Source organism: Macaca thibetana, chromosome 10 (assembly GCF_024542745.1).
Source record: "Macaca thibetana thibetana isolate TM-01 chromosome 10, ASM2454274v1, whole genome shotgun sequence".
Lineage (NCBI taxonomy): Eukaryota > Metazoa > Chordata > Mammalia > Primates > Cercopithecidae > Macaca > Macaca thibetana.
Genome location: NC_065587.1, coordinates 4,985,266 through 4,998,947, shown reverse-complemented (window position 1 = coordinate 4,998,947; position 13,682 = coordinate 4,985,266). Strand labels below are relative to the sequence as shown.

The window sequence follows — 13,682 nt, the reverse complement described above, 5'->3', positions numbered from 1 at the left end:
GGGTTTACTTTTTCTGCTCTAAATTTTTATTTCACTTTGAATTATTAGCTAGTTCTAAAGGTATTTTGCAGAGATAGTTACTCTGACTGGTATCTGCAAGTTTATTTTATCACTTGGGATTTCTTTGAAGAGAAAAGGATGTATTTCATGTATCATAAAACCTACCGCTCCTTGTACTGGTTTGCAGGCATAGCTCAGAAACGTGTAGTCATAGCAACACGGAAGAAGAACTGCTCTGCCCTCCAGAGGTCTCTCTGGATGGACTGGTCATGAGAGCATACTTAGCAGCGATATGGCATCGCGATCAGGGGAGCGGATGCTGGAGCCTGACTGCCTATTTCCAAATCCACCTCGAACACATTCAGTTGCGGGACCTTGGCCATGTTTGCCTCTGTATGTCTTAGTTTTCTCATCAGTAGAATGAGGACAGTAACAAACATCTACCACATAGAGAGTTTGTGAGGATTGAATGCTTTCACACTTAGAACAGCCCCTGGCACATCCTGTGTCCTGGAATGTGACAACTGCTGCTGTTACCTTTATTAGTTTTACTCGTGTTACTATTTTGTGAAGGTAAACTGACAATCTCATTTTCAGTCTTTGCTTATGTGAGAGACACTTAAATGTACAAAGCTTCGCTTGCCTTGAGAGTGGCAGTGTGCTCCAGGAACAGAAATTCAGTGGGGCCAGCTTATTATCTGACCACTGATCCCAGAGATCACCAGGTACTTGGTAAACATCCTCTTTACCTGGCAGGCGAGGCCTGACACTTCCCCTGTTTCTACTGGGCTTCCATTGACTCACAAGCATAAATCCCCCTATCGTTAGGACTTCCCCTGCCACCATCGGGGCAGTGTACTACTGGCAGCTTCCCGGGTTGTGTGTGGAGACACTGAGCCCTGTTGTTTACTTTAGAAGTTTATTGTCCCCAGAATGCTGCTCCCCTACAACTGTCTCCTGCAGTGTGAAGGCTGACATTGTATCGTGGCTGTATATCCACATGCATTTATTAAATCACACCTCCCTTACAGCCCAGATCTGACAGAACTCTGGGAGCTACCCCTTCATAAGTAGATCAGAGCCAGGCACCAACGGGCAAATATTTTAAACACTCGTACTGTAGCCAGGAGCTGCAAGGACTAGTAAGATAGGAGTCTGAGCACACGGTGAGCACACATTCTCTGGAGTCAGAGCTCGTGCACCGTGGCCTGAATATCTGCAGTGTGCATGGGTGTGCCAGGCACTCTGTTAACCATGCTGCATACAGTGGCTCCTTCCGAGTCTCAGATGTGACATTGGAGTGCTGCCCCAAATCCAACTGGAACTATTTCATGGCCCCAAAACCCTTTCGTGTGGTTTAAGTTAGAAGTGGTATTGGTTGTTTCTGACCCTGAAACCTGTGTGTGATGGGGCTGCCAGACTGTGACTGCTTCGTACCACGCTGTGCTTTGAAGTGGTCAGTAAAATGATTCCAGAGCATGTCATGTACAAAATTAGTTTCATTGCCACAGGATCCTTCACCGCCAAAACCCCGTGAATGTGAGGTACCTGTGAGCATGGCCCTCCGTTGGCCACAGAAGCTTTTGGAGTGGGCAGTGTGTGCGATGATTGTGCAGGGCACAGGTCATCTTCCCATGACTTCACTGCCAGATGGACGGGCTCATGGGTCCTGCTTTGCCTGGCGTGGGCTCATGGGTCCTGCTTTTGCCTGGCATGGGCGCTTGAGCTTTCACATCTGGGACTGGTGAGGGATGGAGAGCACACGCCCAGCAAGGCCTGGACAGCGCACTGGTGCCACAGCCCTTCGTTTAGGCCCACGAGATGCAGTGGAGGAAGTGTGAGCCTTGTAGAGAGAGAGAGGTTTCAGGCTTCAGAGAGGAGGCCTGTGAAGTCAGGAACATCTCCCCTCTCCCTTTACAATTGATGAAATGTACATTGTGCCAAGCAAGGACAGTGAATTGGCCTTCGTTTCAGCATCTTTAATAAAGTACTGATTTGGGTTATGCACAGAGGTAAAATCTCTAGTGGACAGAGGTATGAAATGTAGTTCTGTCAAAACTCAGCAGTGTTTTATGGGGCCTATGTACCACTTCCCTTATGGCCTAGAAGCCGAGAAGCAGCCTCAGCTTTCAGTGCAGGGGTGTTACTGAGATGGTTTTTTCCCTCGGGAAAGACTGAAACTGCTCCTTCTTATAGTGTGTATTAAATGCAAATCTTATTCTGTATTCTTCAGATTGTAACCTATAATACAAATCTGACAATTATTTCTCTGCCTTCTTTTAGTATTTTTTTTAACACTTTCAGTATTAGCAATTAGCCATTAATTGGCAAATTGGAGGGTATACATAGTCGTGATTTTAACTTTTATTTTTAAATGCTATTAAGGCATAACAGGCTACAAAACATAGAACAGGACATACAGCACTGCATGGAAACATTTGAAGCACAGATGTTCTCTCGTATTAAAATATAAAAACTCAGAGGGAAATTAGATACCAGATAGACCAACAATTTAGAGAAGGAAGAGGGAGCCAAAATGGGTGGTTTGTGGTGGGTATTGCACACATAGTTTTCAGCGTCACGCAGGGAGACCCTGTGTAGAATCTGCACCATAAATTAGACTTCTACTTTAATTTTCTGAATGAGAAGAGTATGCAGTGGGACCAGTGACATAAATGAGAGTTGAGAACAAAAGATGATCATGACAGATGAAGGTGGAAGTAAAATGAACTTTAGAAAGCAATGAAAATATCTCTTGACATTTGAGTTTATTCTGAAAAATTTGTGGCCCCCTGCAAAAGTCAGGGGATCTTCAGATGTATCTCTGCCCCAGGACCTCCATGTTGTCTGGCCCCTCCCTCTCTCCAGCCCCCTGCCTTACTCTCCAGCACCCTGCGAGCGGGAGCTCTTCTTTTTAAGGAGGTGGTCCCAATGGGTAGCACGAGTCCCATGAAACTCCAGGAAGCCCGGGGCTCCCTGGGCAGCACTTTGGGAAGTGTCTTTTTTCCTCTCAGTAAGAAAGTTCTCAGAGAACAGGGACAAGGTCATTGAGGACACTCCCCTGGGAATGCACTGGGGTGAGATGGGGTGAGGGGATTGCCTTTTCAGGGCCACACTCAGCGTGTTTTCTTCTTTGACTGACAGAAATTGGCATATGTTAAAGTATTTTGGTTTGTAGCAATATAACACATTTTGAGAACAGTTTTTAAACTGAACTACTACTTTGCACTCTAAAAAACTCTACATTTTTACCATGGTCCGAGAAGATATTTGTTTAGATGTGACAAGGGATTTGTGAAGCATCTTCATCTAGGAAAACCTTTTTCTAACAGGGCAGATAATTACACAGGTTTGTAAAAGCCAGGGTGGAGTAGGCTTGCCGGTGCTGACCGTGCTCTGTGCAGGCCAGCTCTGGGAGAGGTTCTAATTGTGTGCCCCTCCCTGCTCCACAGTGTACTTTGGAAAGCCCTGCAATACACAAATCCCTTGCCTTCATGGGTTTGTTATCTAAAAAGAGTTTTAAAATATATATCCTGGATGCAAAAATTAAATAAACATATTACATATAATATATGTATCTGTTATACAGATATTATAAATAAAGTCCATATATATCAGAACATCATGAAAAGTCTTTTAACACATTTAAATCATTTTAATTTACATAATGCATGTTTTTTCAATGCCAGTACTTTTTAGGGTTGGTTTATTTATTTACTTATTTTTGAGACAGAGTCTTGCTCTGTCACCTAGGCTGGAGTGCAGTGGCACAGTCTCGGCTCACTGCAACCTCTGCCTCCCGGGTTTAAGCGATTCTTCTGCCTCAGCCTCCCGAGTAGCTGGGACTGCAGGCAGCTCACCACTACACCCAGCTGATTTTTTTGTATTTTTAGTAGAAATGGGGTTTCACCATGTTGGCCATGCTGGTCTCAAACTCCTGACCTCGTGATCCACCCACCTCCGCCTCCCAAAGTGTTGGGATTACAGGCGTGAGCCACTGCTCCTGGCCTTTTTATTTATTAATTCAACAAATATTCATTGGTGCTTCCCATGTTCTAGGCCGGAAGTTGGCACACCTTTTCTGTGAAGGGCCACATAGTAAATATTTTGGCTCTGCAGGCCGTGCTATCTCTTGGCAGCTCCTCCACCCTGCCCTTGCAGTGTGACAGCAGCCGCTGACACAGGCAAGTGATGGGCGTGGCTGTGTGCTGTAGAACTTTATTTATGGATACTGACATTTGAATTTCAAATAATTTTCATGTGTCAGAAATCAGTATTCTTCAGATTTTTTTCCAATCATCTAAATATATTAAAACTGTTTTTAGTTTGCTGTCATAAAAAGCACAGGCCACGATTTGCTGACCCCTGTTCTTAGCAGTCTTCTAAACACCGACAGAGCAGTGACCAGAACAGAGTTCCTGTCGCCCTGGAGTCTACATTTAATGATGTACAGGACTTTAAGTAGCACTGATTTTGATAGCTGAAAGAATAGTTTAGTTTGATGGAATCTGTCTCATCAGACAATTCCAGTTTTAACATTTCAGCTTACCCGACTGTACTTTAAAAGTGAGCTTGGCACATCAATCTGCTGGTCATTAAAACCCTTACCATGGATTGTTTTTCTGTATCATGCTGTTTCCCAGCCTATGTTCTTCTCCCCTGCTAATATCTTATCCCCTTGCTGGTACAAGACCACCCAGTTTAGTGTTACGCCGTGTGTTGAACCAGCGGAGGCCCAGTGCAGTGCTGCCTCGGCCATTCAGCAGTACAAGGTGCTTTACTGACGCTGTGGTCTTGGTGGCCTGGGTCAAGACCCCAGAGTCCCCTGCTGAAGAGCTGGCCAGCACCATCAAGTCCTGCTCTAGTGCTGATTGCAGGGTTCTTTCAAGGCAGTTTTGCAACAAACAGGCTCATGCCTTCTATTTGTAGTAGCTATGGAAACGTTAGAAGCTCTCTTTCTAAAGCTAAGCATACAATAAAGCACTTCAGATGTTGGTAGGATTAGAGACTTTAGAAGATGTTTAATTTTCTCCTCTACTCTTTCTTTCTCTCTGTCCCTTTAGAGAGGGAACAAGAGGGCAATGTGAATATTAACTGAGACTTGCTTTAATCTCTCTCATGACACTTCAGACTGTCTAGGTCTGCACAGGCTGCACTCTAACAAGGAGTGGCATGCATATTCATGACCCAGGGCTGTGGACCAGACACGCTCTCTAGGGCTGTATTTTACAATGTTTTTATTTTCAACTCAAATTTCGTGAAAGAAACAACTATGAAAAATTGATTTTGTGATTACGATTAAGTCTAGAACCCAAGACAGCAGTGCTAAAATGTTCTCACTGGAAATAGGAACAGATTAGAGGAGGTTTGTGTAGTATTTGATTTACAGATAGACAACACAAACCCCAAAATGTTGGTGCTCACTTAGAGGGGGCAGTGGAGCAAACTTCACGTCTACCTAAGAAGAATGCATAGGGGTTCTGCCTTCATGAAGTCCTTCTTAAACCGGAAGGAAAGATGAATTTCACTTAAAATACGTAAGAGTATTAAATGTATATTTAAATGAAAAGTGTTGAGGTTTACTATTATTGGCATGGTTGTTATTTCTGATTTTCAAGGCCCTGAAAAGGGGTTGATTCCAGAGTGGTCTTGTGGCCCTATTTCTTCTCAGCCTTTCACACTTCCTTGACTTACATCTTTTTGCACTTTGGTACTAATTTTGGAAGAAGACAAAAGTGCGTTTTCTGCTTTGGGCTTCAGTGCTTCCTCCGTTAGGTTGTCAGGTCAGTGGCTATGCCAAGAATCTGCTCCTTGTGAAATACTGGACTATCATATTTTGTTCCTGAGGTCGTATGCCTGAAGCCTGGGGCTGCAGAGGGCTGAGCAGGACCTATCACCCCAGCTGCAAGCGGTGCCCCTGTTTGAGGGAGACACCTGGCAACCCTTCATCTCCAAGAGGGCTTTTCTGCAGTCTCATTCTTTCTGTGCTCCACTTGTCTTATATATAAAGCGGGCATTGTGTAAGTTTGTATTCTACAGAAATTAACTACCAAACACTTTAAGGGTGGGTTGCTATTAAAATACCATGATAACAGTATTTTCACAAAATGTGATAGAAATGTTGCCCTCCAACCCCAAGATGAACAGATTAAAATCCACTCTTTGCTCCCATCTACATGGGAATTCTGGTGTTTTGTTGTTGTGGACCTTTTATTTGCGCAGTCCAGCCTCCTTGCCTGGGTTGCGTCTATATCGGTTTACTTTCATCTAATCTCTCAAACGCTAAAAAGCCCTGGGTCGGGAAACCACACCAAGAACAGGAGGCAAAAACACAGCCTGTGGGTCGCTGCAGTGCCACCGTGGCCCCACCCACGTGGTGAATGAGAGATAGCATGCTTGCATTTGTTCATTTAGCAAACATTTCCCAGCACCACGCTAGGGACAGAGCACAGAGAAGTGAGTACCACTGGGCTTGTTGCGAGGAGTTCACAGTGCATTAGGGCATACAGAAATACAACCAAAGAGTCATAGCTTACATAATTTCAATAAGGCCAGACATGGTGGCTGTAGTCCCAGCTATTCAGGAGGCTGAGGCAAGAGGATCACTTGAGCCTAGGCTTTCAAGATACAATTTCAATAAGTACGTATTGAACATGCAGCTTGTGCTGGGAACTAGACTCGGTGCTAGGATATCGAAGTCAATTAGATGGGACTCCTGCGCTCGAGGAGCTCACAAACTCATAAACAGATGAGTACAGTGCAGTGTGATGAGAACTGTTAAAAAAAAAAAAAAAAAAAAAAAAAGAGAGAGACTGCATTGGCAACAGACAGCAGGTGCACCTAATTTAAGCAGGTGTCGCGGGGTAGCTTAGACAGGGAAGGCTTCCGGGAGACTGTGATACTTTGCTGAGTCTCGAAGCCTAAGTGTGCCCCATGAGAAAAGAAGCAGCAGTGAGGAAAGCACATCCCAGGTCAGGGATTTGTGTGTGCAAAGACAGAGGCGAGGCCAGCATTGTGACATTGCCAGAACCTGAGAGATGAGGGTGTCTGGCAGGAGAGGTTGGTAGGGGCCGTCTGGCGGGGTCTCACGTGCCCTGGAGTGGAGCACTTTGATAGTCCCTTTCCTCCAGAGACATCCTGTGTTTGCTGCTGGCAGTGACGGTGCTGGCACCAGACTCTTCAGTTTCTGAGCCAACCACCCCTCTGATCTCAGGAGGTCTGAATGCATTATTGGGAATTTCAACTTTCCTACTTTAATTATATTTAAGTGAATAACCAGGATGTTTCAGAAAGAATTGTTATGCTTCTTTCATTTACCATTAGGGAGTTATACTCATGAACAAAAATTCCCCAGTCTTATACATATATTTCTTGCTCCTTGAGTCAGTTCTCCTAATAATCTCTGACTCCTCCTTTTCCTACAAAAAGTGAGAAAATGAATTTGTATATTGCCAGTGACATCCTGGGTGTGAAATTCAAATAATTCATTGTTGAGAAATTCACGAATATGTTGTAAGTGCTTGATACCGGGGTTCATTATCTTTATTCTCTATGCTGGCACAAAGTGGGTGTTCAGTGATCATGGAAAAGAGGTGGATATTCGAATTTAAGATTTATGCATTTGAATATTTGAATAGGTTCTGTCTCCAGAAAAGAAATGCAGGCATATAAAGGACCTGGACTTTGTCACAAGAGAATGACAGATAAATGACAAAATGAGAACGTTTTCCCCACCATAGACAGATGACTGATTATAGAAGCAGCATCAGCTGGGCACTGACAGTCCTTTTCTCTGCCATCTGGAAAAGGTCAGTCATTTATACCCACCAGTGGTTTTGATGCTAAACCTCCAAAGACCAGCAGGTCATTCACTCAGCACATGCTGGTTGGTTCTTTGCTTTGTGCCAGGCTCCATGTCGAGGCCCAAGTCCCTAGGAACACACGACCACAGCCCCTGCCGTGGAGGAGCTGGGAGACCCAGGCCAGGAGCTTAAGTGCTGTGAGTGGGGAAGCAGAGAGGACCCTGGGCCAGCTCACCGGGTGGGTATTGGAGGGACTAAGATGGAGCAACCTTTTTAAAGCCCCAAAAACTCTTCCTGAGCATACAGCTGCCCGTGTTTAGTATATTTCAGTTGTCTGACTTCATTGGACAGTCATTTTTACTGTTTTCTTTTGAGGCTGTTGAACTAGGGAGAGAGACTGTTGGACTCATTTTCTTTCCCAGATACTACAGGAAAGAGCGCCTGCTTTATGAATGTTCAAAGTTTTCTCCGTGTTCCCATGCCATGTTGGGGGAGCTAGAAATGTCTCAGAACTGGTCCACAGCGTTGCACAGGGGCGTTCAGGACAAGATCAGAAGACTTGGCTCTTTAGCTCTAGGGTTTGATACCTTGTGGGGACACTGACGCCCTGGTTCTGGCATTGGCAATGCCCGAGTGGGAAGCATCTGGTAATCATCAGGGGACAGGACTTGTTTGACTTCATGCCTTTATCTGCTCATGGGCGGGGAGGCCTCTTTCTTTGGAAAAGTGTTTATTCCACCCTAGGTTCTTTGTTGTTCCCCTGGATCAGGGTGCCAGGCCCAGTAGGGACACAGCCTCTCTTGGCAGTCTCTTTATGTATGTCCCCGAATCCAACCACTGAAGACTGGTCCCTGCAGTAGTTTTTATACAGTCCTTTATAGAACTACATATAATAGCAATTTAATGCTTGCATGAAGTTTACACGGCTCTTGGTGATTAAATCAAATGCCCTACTCAGTAATGTGGCGATGCTATCCCAGTCTTCGTAGGTTGTCTCTGGTCTCCTGCCAAGCGGAACGTGCCAGGTGAGCACTTGGGCACAGTGAGCCCTGATGCTTTCAGGAGCCTGAGTATTCAAACTAAACACAGCAAATCCTTCAAAGGCCTTCCAGCTTCATCCTTAGAATACTGAATGCGGGAAATTCCATGGTGACTCCTAGGAAACAATTCTTATTTCTAACTGGGCTCCCATTAAACAAGATGATTTTCCTGATTCTAACCTGACATCTTTGTGACTGATTCTTTAGTGCTCCTCTTATTCTTTCCCTAGTGAGTCAGTAACATAATTATTCAACAAAGGAATGTGTGTGTGTGCACGCACACACGTTTGCCTGTGTGTGTGTTCTTGGGTTCATAAACTTCAGTTTGAGCTATTCTAAGACTTTGCTTCCTTGTTCATTCATTCAACAAATACTGAGTAAATATCTCCGGGTGCCAGGGGCTGGACATCACACACGCATGTTGGATGTATATGTGCGTATGCATGCATTGCCTCTTTTTAATGTGTTTGCAGTTTAGATGCATATTCAGAGAATGCATCCTCAAGAAAACCTGTTAATTGATCCTGGATGTTCCGTGTTTCTGTGCTCCTCTACTCCTTTTCTGATAATTCTTATGTGAAGTTATCAAACAGGAAAGTATGTTGTCACATTCCTTCACTCTGGCTCCAGTTCTGACCCAGTGGGTGATATACGCCATCCGAAACCTTACTGAAGACAACAGCCAAAACCAAGATTTGATTGCAAAGATGGAGGAACAGGGGCTGGCAGATGCATCCCTACTTAAAAAAGTGGGTTTTGAAGTTGAAAAGAAGGGCGAAAAGCTGATCCTGAAATCTACTAGAGATACCCCTAAGCCAGTAAGTACCCTCAAGGGAACTGTCCTTCCCTTTGGTTTGTAGAAAGCTGTTTCCACTTCCCCGTTGCTTCAAGCATGAGGCTCTTTGTAAGAATATGGATAGGAGAATTGTGCCCTCTCTAGTGGTTTACCGAGGAAAGCCCTAAAGATAGCTGCAAACAGTTTTTTTGTTATGGCTTTATGCTGCCATTTTCTTAAAGCAGATAAAATTTCAAACTCATTCTGGGTGAGACATATAAAAGGCATATCAAAATGTATACATGGTGTAAAAGTAAGTTACTCATAGGAATTAGATTTTCTTTAAAAGATAGTTAATGTTCACTATAGTTTAAAAAACAAAACTCCTTGAATACTATTGCATGAATTGTTTCAGGTTTCTCTAAGTTATTTGTGATCACTGACCAAAGTTCTGGGTTTTTTCCCCCTTTGTCTGATGAATCTTGTAAATAGATTTGTTATATCTGCATTTCTTTCTTTTTTCTTCTTAGTGAATGAACTGCATCCAAATACCTGAATATTTGGAATATGTTTCATGGATTTTTCATCTTCTGCAGTATGTGAAATCGCAAGTGTTTGAAGATTTATAAGTACAAATTCGGGAACTTAGGAATTTTTTAGGTAGTGGAGTTTAATGTGTATAAGCTAGAAGTGGAAGTAACTGAGCGTTCTCTTGTTTCTTTGCATTAATGTAACTTTGTGGTTTGCCTTTGTCCCCCTGGATAGAACATGCATTTAAAGAATATATTGTACTTACTGTGACAGCAGATAATAAACCAGTCTCTTGGAGGGCACAACCCTTATTTGACAAAACTTGGACATTGGCTTGGACTGTGTTTGTCCCTTCAGATGGCAACTCAGCATCATTCTTTATATTCCTCTTCTCATTGGGTTTTCTGAATTCTGGCAGGCAGTTGAAGTAGTTTCTCACTGTGATTAATTCTACCAATCTCTTTTCACCCCTCTGCCTTTCCAAAACATTGACAAGACTCATTTCCAGTTAATTAATTCAAGAACCCTCCCTCTTCATTTTAGGTACTGGGCTGTCTTGTCACTGAGCCCTATCCCTTTGGAATGTGGCAGGGAGCGAGGTTGGTGAGAGACCATGTGGGCACTTAACTCTTCTTGTTCCAGTTCGTCCCAGAAGTCGACATCCCAGGCCCCATTCTGTGTCAAGGTGAATGCCTGTGTCCTCCCCGGCTTTATGCCTCTGTCATGGGGGAGGAATAGCTGATGTTCTGCTCTGGTGCAGCGCCATAGCATTAAAGGTACATTTCTGTCTTCTTTGATTTAAAAAGCACCAGTCTCATGAAGGTGCCACTCAGTTTTAGCCACGTCTTCACTGGAATTACAGAAGTACTTTTAGGGAGCAGGAGTTTATTTGACATCTAGTTATCTGTCTGTCTGTTCATCTGTCTGTCTATCTGCTGTATGAGAGGTAGGAGTGGATTAAATGACCACTGAACTCACTGAATCCAGATCATTCATATTATTAACAAAAGCTCTAGGGGGAGGTCACATTGTGAATGCTTAAAACATATTATCTTCTTCAACAGCCACATCACCAAACAATATATCCAGAGATTTTGCACAGTTCGTGTTGAACCTTCCAAAATCAAAACAATAAAGACCTGTCCAAAAGTTTTTACAAAAATACTGATTGCTCCCAAATAAAATGCTTCTAAGCTTTGTGTAGGCATACTTTAACTGATTTGTAAAAATAGCTTAAGCATGTTGAGAATGAAATAAAAGTTTTCCCATGTGCTATCTAATGTACTCCGTGTAACTCTGAAGACACATCAGCTTCTAGGATTGCAGCAATCTATGAATAACGTTTTTCTCTCATTTATGACTTTCCATCAGTAAAGAAGCGCTTGCGAAAGTAAAATTACACAAAGGAGTCATTCTCTTCTGGGACATAAAGAGTTAAAGCTCTGTCCTCTAAATAGAAGGCTGGCCAAAGGGAAAAAACAGTGGGAGTCCCTTTTCCCTTTTAACAAGTTTGCAATAGACACTTCTTTTTTTCCTGTCTCAATGGATGTGTGCACACCAGTGGAATCACACAAACTTGTCGGTATGAGCTATATAATAACAAACACAAATAAATAAAAGGGAGCCTTGTGAGAATACAGAATGGGGTAATGGTTATGTGTTTTCTAAGTAGGAAGTGTGGGGCTTGCATAGTGAAAACATGCTGATGACTGCATTGTGGCTGCCTTTGATTCCCTTGGATGGATTAATTCTTGAGCACAACAGCTTCCCTGTCCTCTATCGTGGACTCGGAGCTCCTGAGAACCTTGTTTTACATGCTATAGAGGATTAATCACCACCTCAATCAGTCATTTAGAAGGAAGAAAAAAGCAGGCCAGCCTTACAGAATTTGTAAAGAGACAGAATGGTCACAGCAAGTTTTGTGACCATATTATTGCTTTCAAGAGCAAGCTGACAAAGCTTTTAGCTGGCTTCACTTTAAAAGATAGAGGGGAAGGCTCCTCAGCTTGATACTGAGTCCGAATATTTGCAGAGTGATTATTTTTTAATACTTTAACAATGGATGTGAAGATTTCAAAAATACTTATTTTTGCAGTCTTAAAACAGTCAGCTGTCTGTATCCATAGGTTCTGTATCCACAGATTGAACCAACTAGGGATTGAAAATACTCAGGAAAAATAAAATAGTAGTACAACAACAAAAAACAATACAGATTTTAAAATACAGGGTGACAACGATGTCCATAGCATTTACATTTTATTAGGTGTTACAAGTAATCTGGAGATGATTTAAAGTATGTGGGAGAATGCGGGTAGATTATATGCAAATACTATGAAGGTTCATATCAGAGACTTGAGCATCTATAGATTTTGGCATCCAAGTGAGCAGGTCCTGGAACCAATACCCCATAGATTTCAAGGACCAACTTACTAAACTGTTAGGATTTATTAATATTTGTTCATTATCCTCCTGCCCCAGCCTTGTAAGACATGCCTGCTTCCTCTTCTGTCATGATCCTAAGTTTCCTGAGGCCTCCCCAGCCATGCTTCCTGTATAGCCTGCAGAGCCATGAGCCAATTAAACTTCTTTTCTTTATAAATTATCCAGTCTCAGGGAGTTCTGTATAGCAACGCGAGAAGGCACTAATGCAACGTCCTGGTTTTGTGGTTCTGTTTTTGTTTTTGTTTTTAGGAGCTAACATTGAGATGTATTTTGTTGTTGTTGTTCAGTAACTTCACAATCTAAGCACAGGCTTTGGAAACTGCTAAAACATGTCCTTTGCAAAGTGGGATATAGAAAAAGTGATTGAGATGATTTGGGCTACCAATTAGTACGTCTTTAAATCAAAAATTAATGTTTTTATTGTGCATCTTATATCAATTCTCTTTTGAAGTCATTCATGTGCTGCCCTAATAATACATGACATTTAAATGTTATTTAAATGATTTTTTTTTTTCAAGGCAGAATCTTGCTCTGTTGCCCAAGCTGGAGTGCAGTGGCACAATCTTGGTTCACTGCAACCTCTGCTTCCCAGGTTCAAGCGGTTCTTCTGCCTCAGCCTCCTGAGTAGCTGGGATTATAGGCATGCACCATCATGCCTGGCTAATTTTTGTATTTTTAGTAAAGACAGGGTTTAACCATGTTTCCAGGCTGGTCTCAAACTCCTAACCTTATGATCCGCCCTCCCCGGCCTCCCAAAATGCTGGGATTACAGGCATGAGCCACTGCGCCTGGCCTTAAAATGATTTTTTTTACTGTCCTTTAATTTCTGTCATTGAATGAATAAAGATGTTAGAACAAAAATGCCAGTCCGCAGAAAGAAAACTTTTTTAAAAATCTTTCATCGTCAGTAAGTTCTACACATAAGTGCTTCACATGTGAAGCAGTAGAATTGAGGCAGAATTTTTAAATGCAGAAAAGCTGAGGAAGAACCTTAACGTTTAAGATCTAATGTAAAACCTAGCCTGTAGGGCAGCAGGGGGGCAACAACAACGAAACCGCCCTCTTGGTGCTGTCCGAGGTTCTGATCATTTC

The 13,682-nt window shown here is 42.9% G+C and overlaps 1 protein-coding gene across 2 annotated transcripts in view; it reads left to right on the top strand.

The window, feature by feature from the left end:
* The window catches only part of ATXN10 (ataxin 10), a 209,004-nt gene extending 198,535 nt beyond the window's left edge, over nt 1-10,469 (top strand). For both annotated transcript variants that reach the window (XM_050805913.1, XM_050805911.1), the window contains 2 exons: nt 9,473-9,660; nt 10,148-10,469. In XM_050805913.1, coding sequence (XP_050661870.1) covers nt 9,473-9,660; nt 10,148-10,150 — 191 coding nt within the window. In that variant the 3' untranslated portion in view covers nt 10,151-10,469. The remainder of the gene's footprint in view (nt 1-9,472; nt 9,661-10,147) is intronic.
* The last annotated feature ends 3,213 nt before the right edge of the window (nt 10,470-13,682 follow it).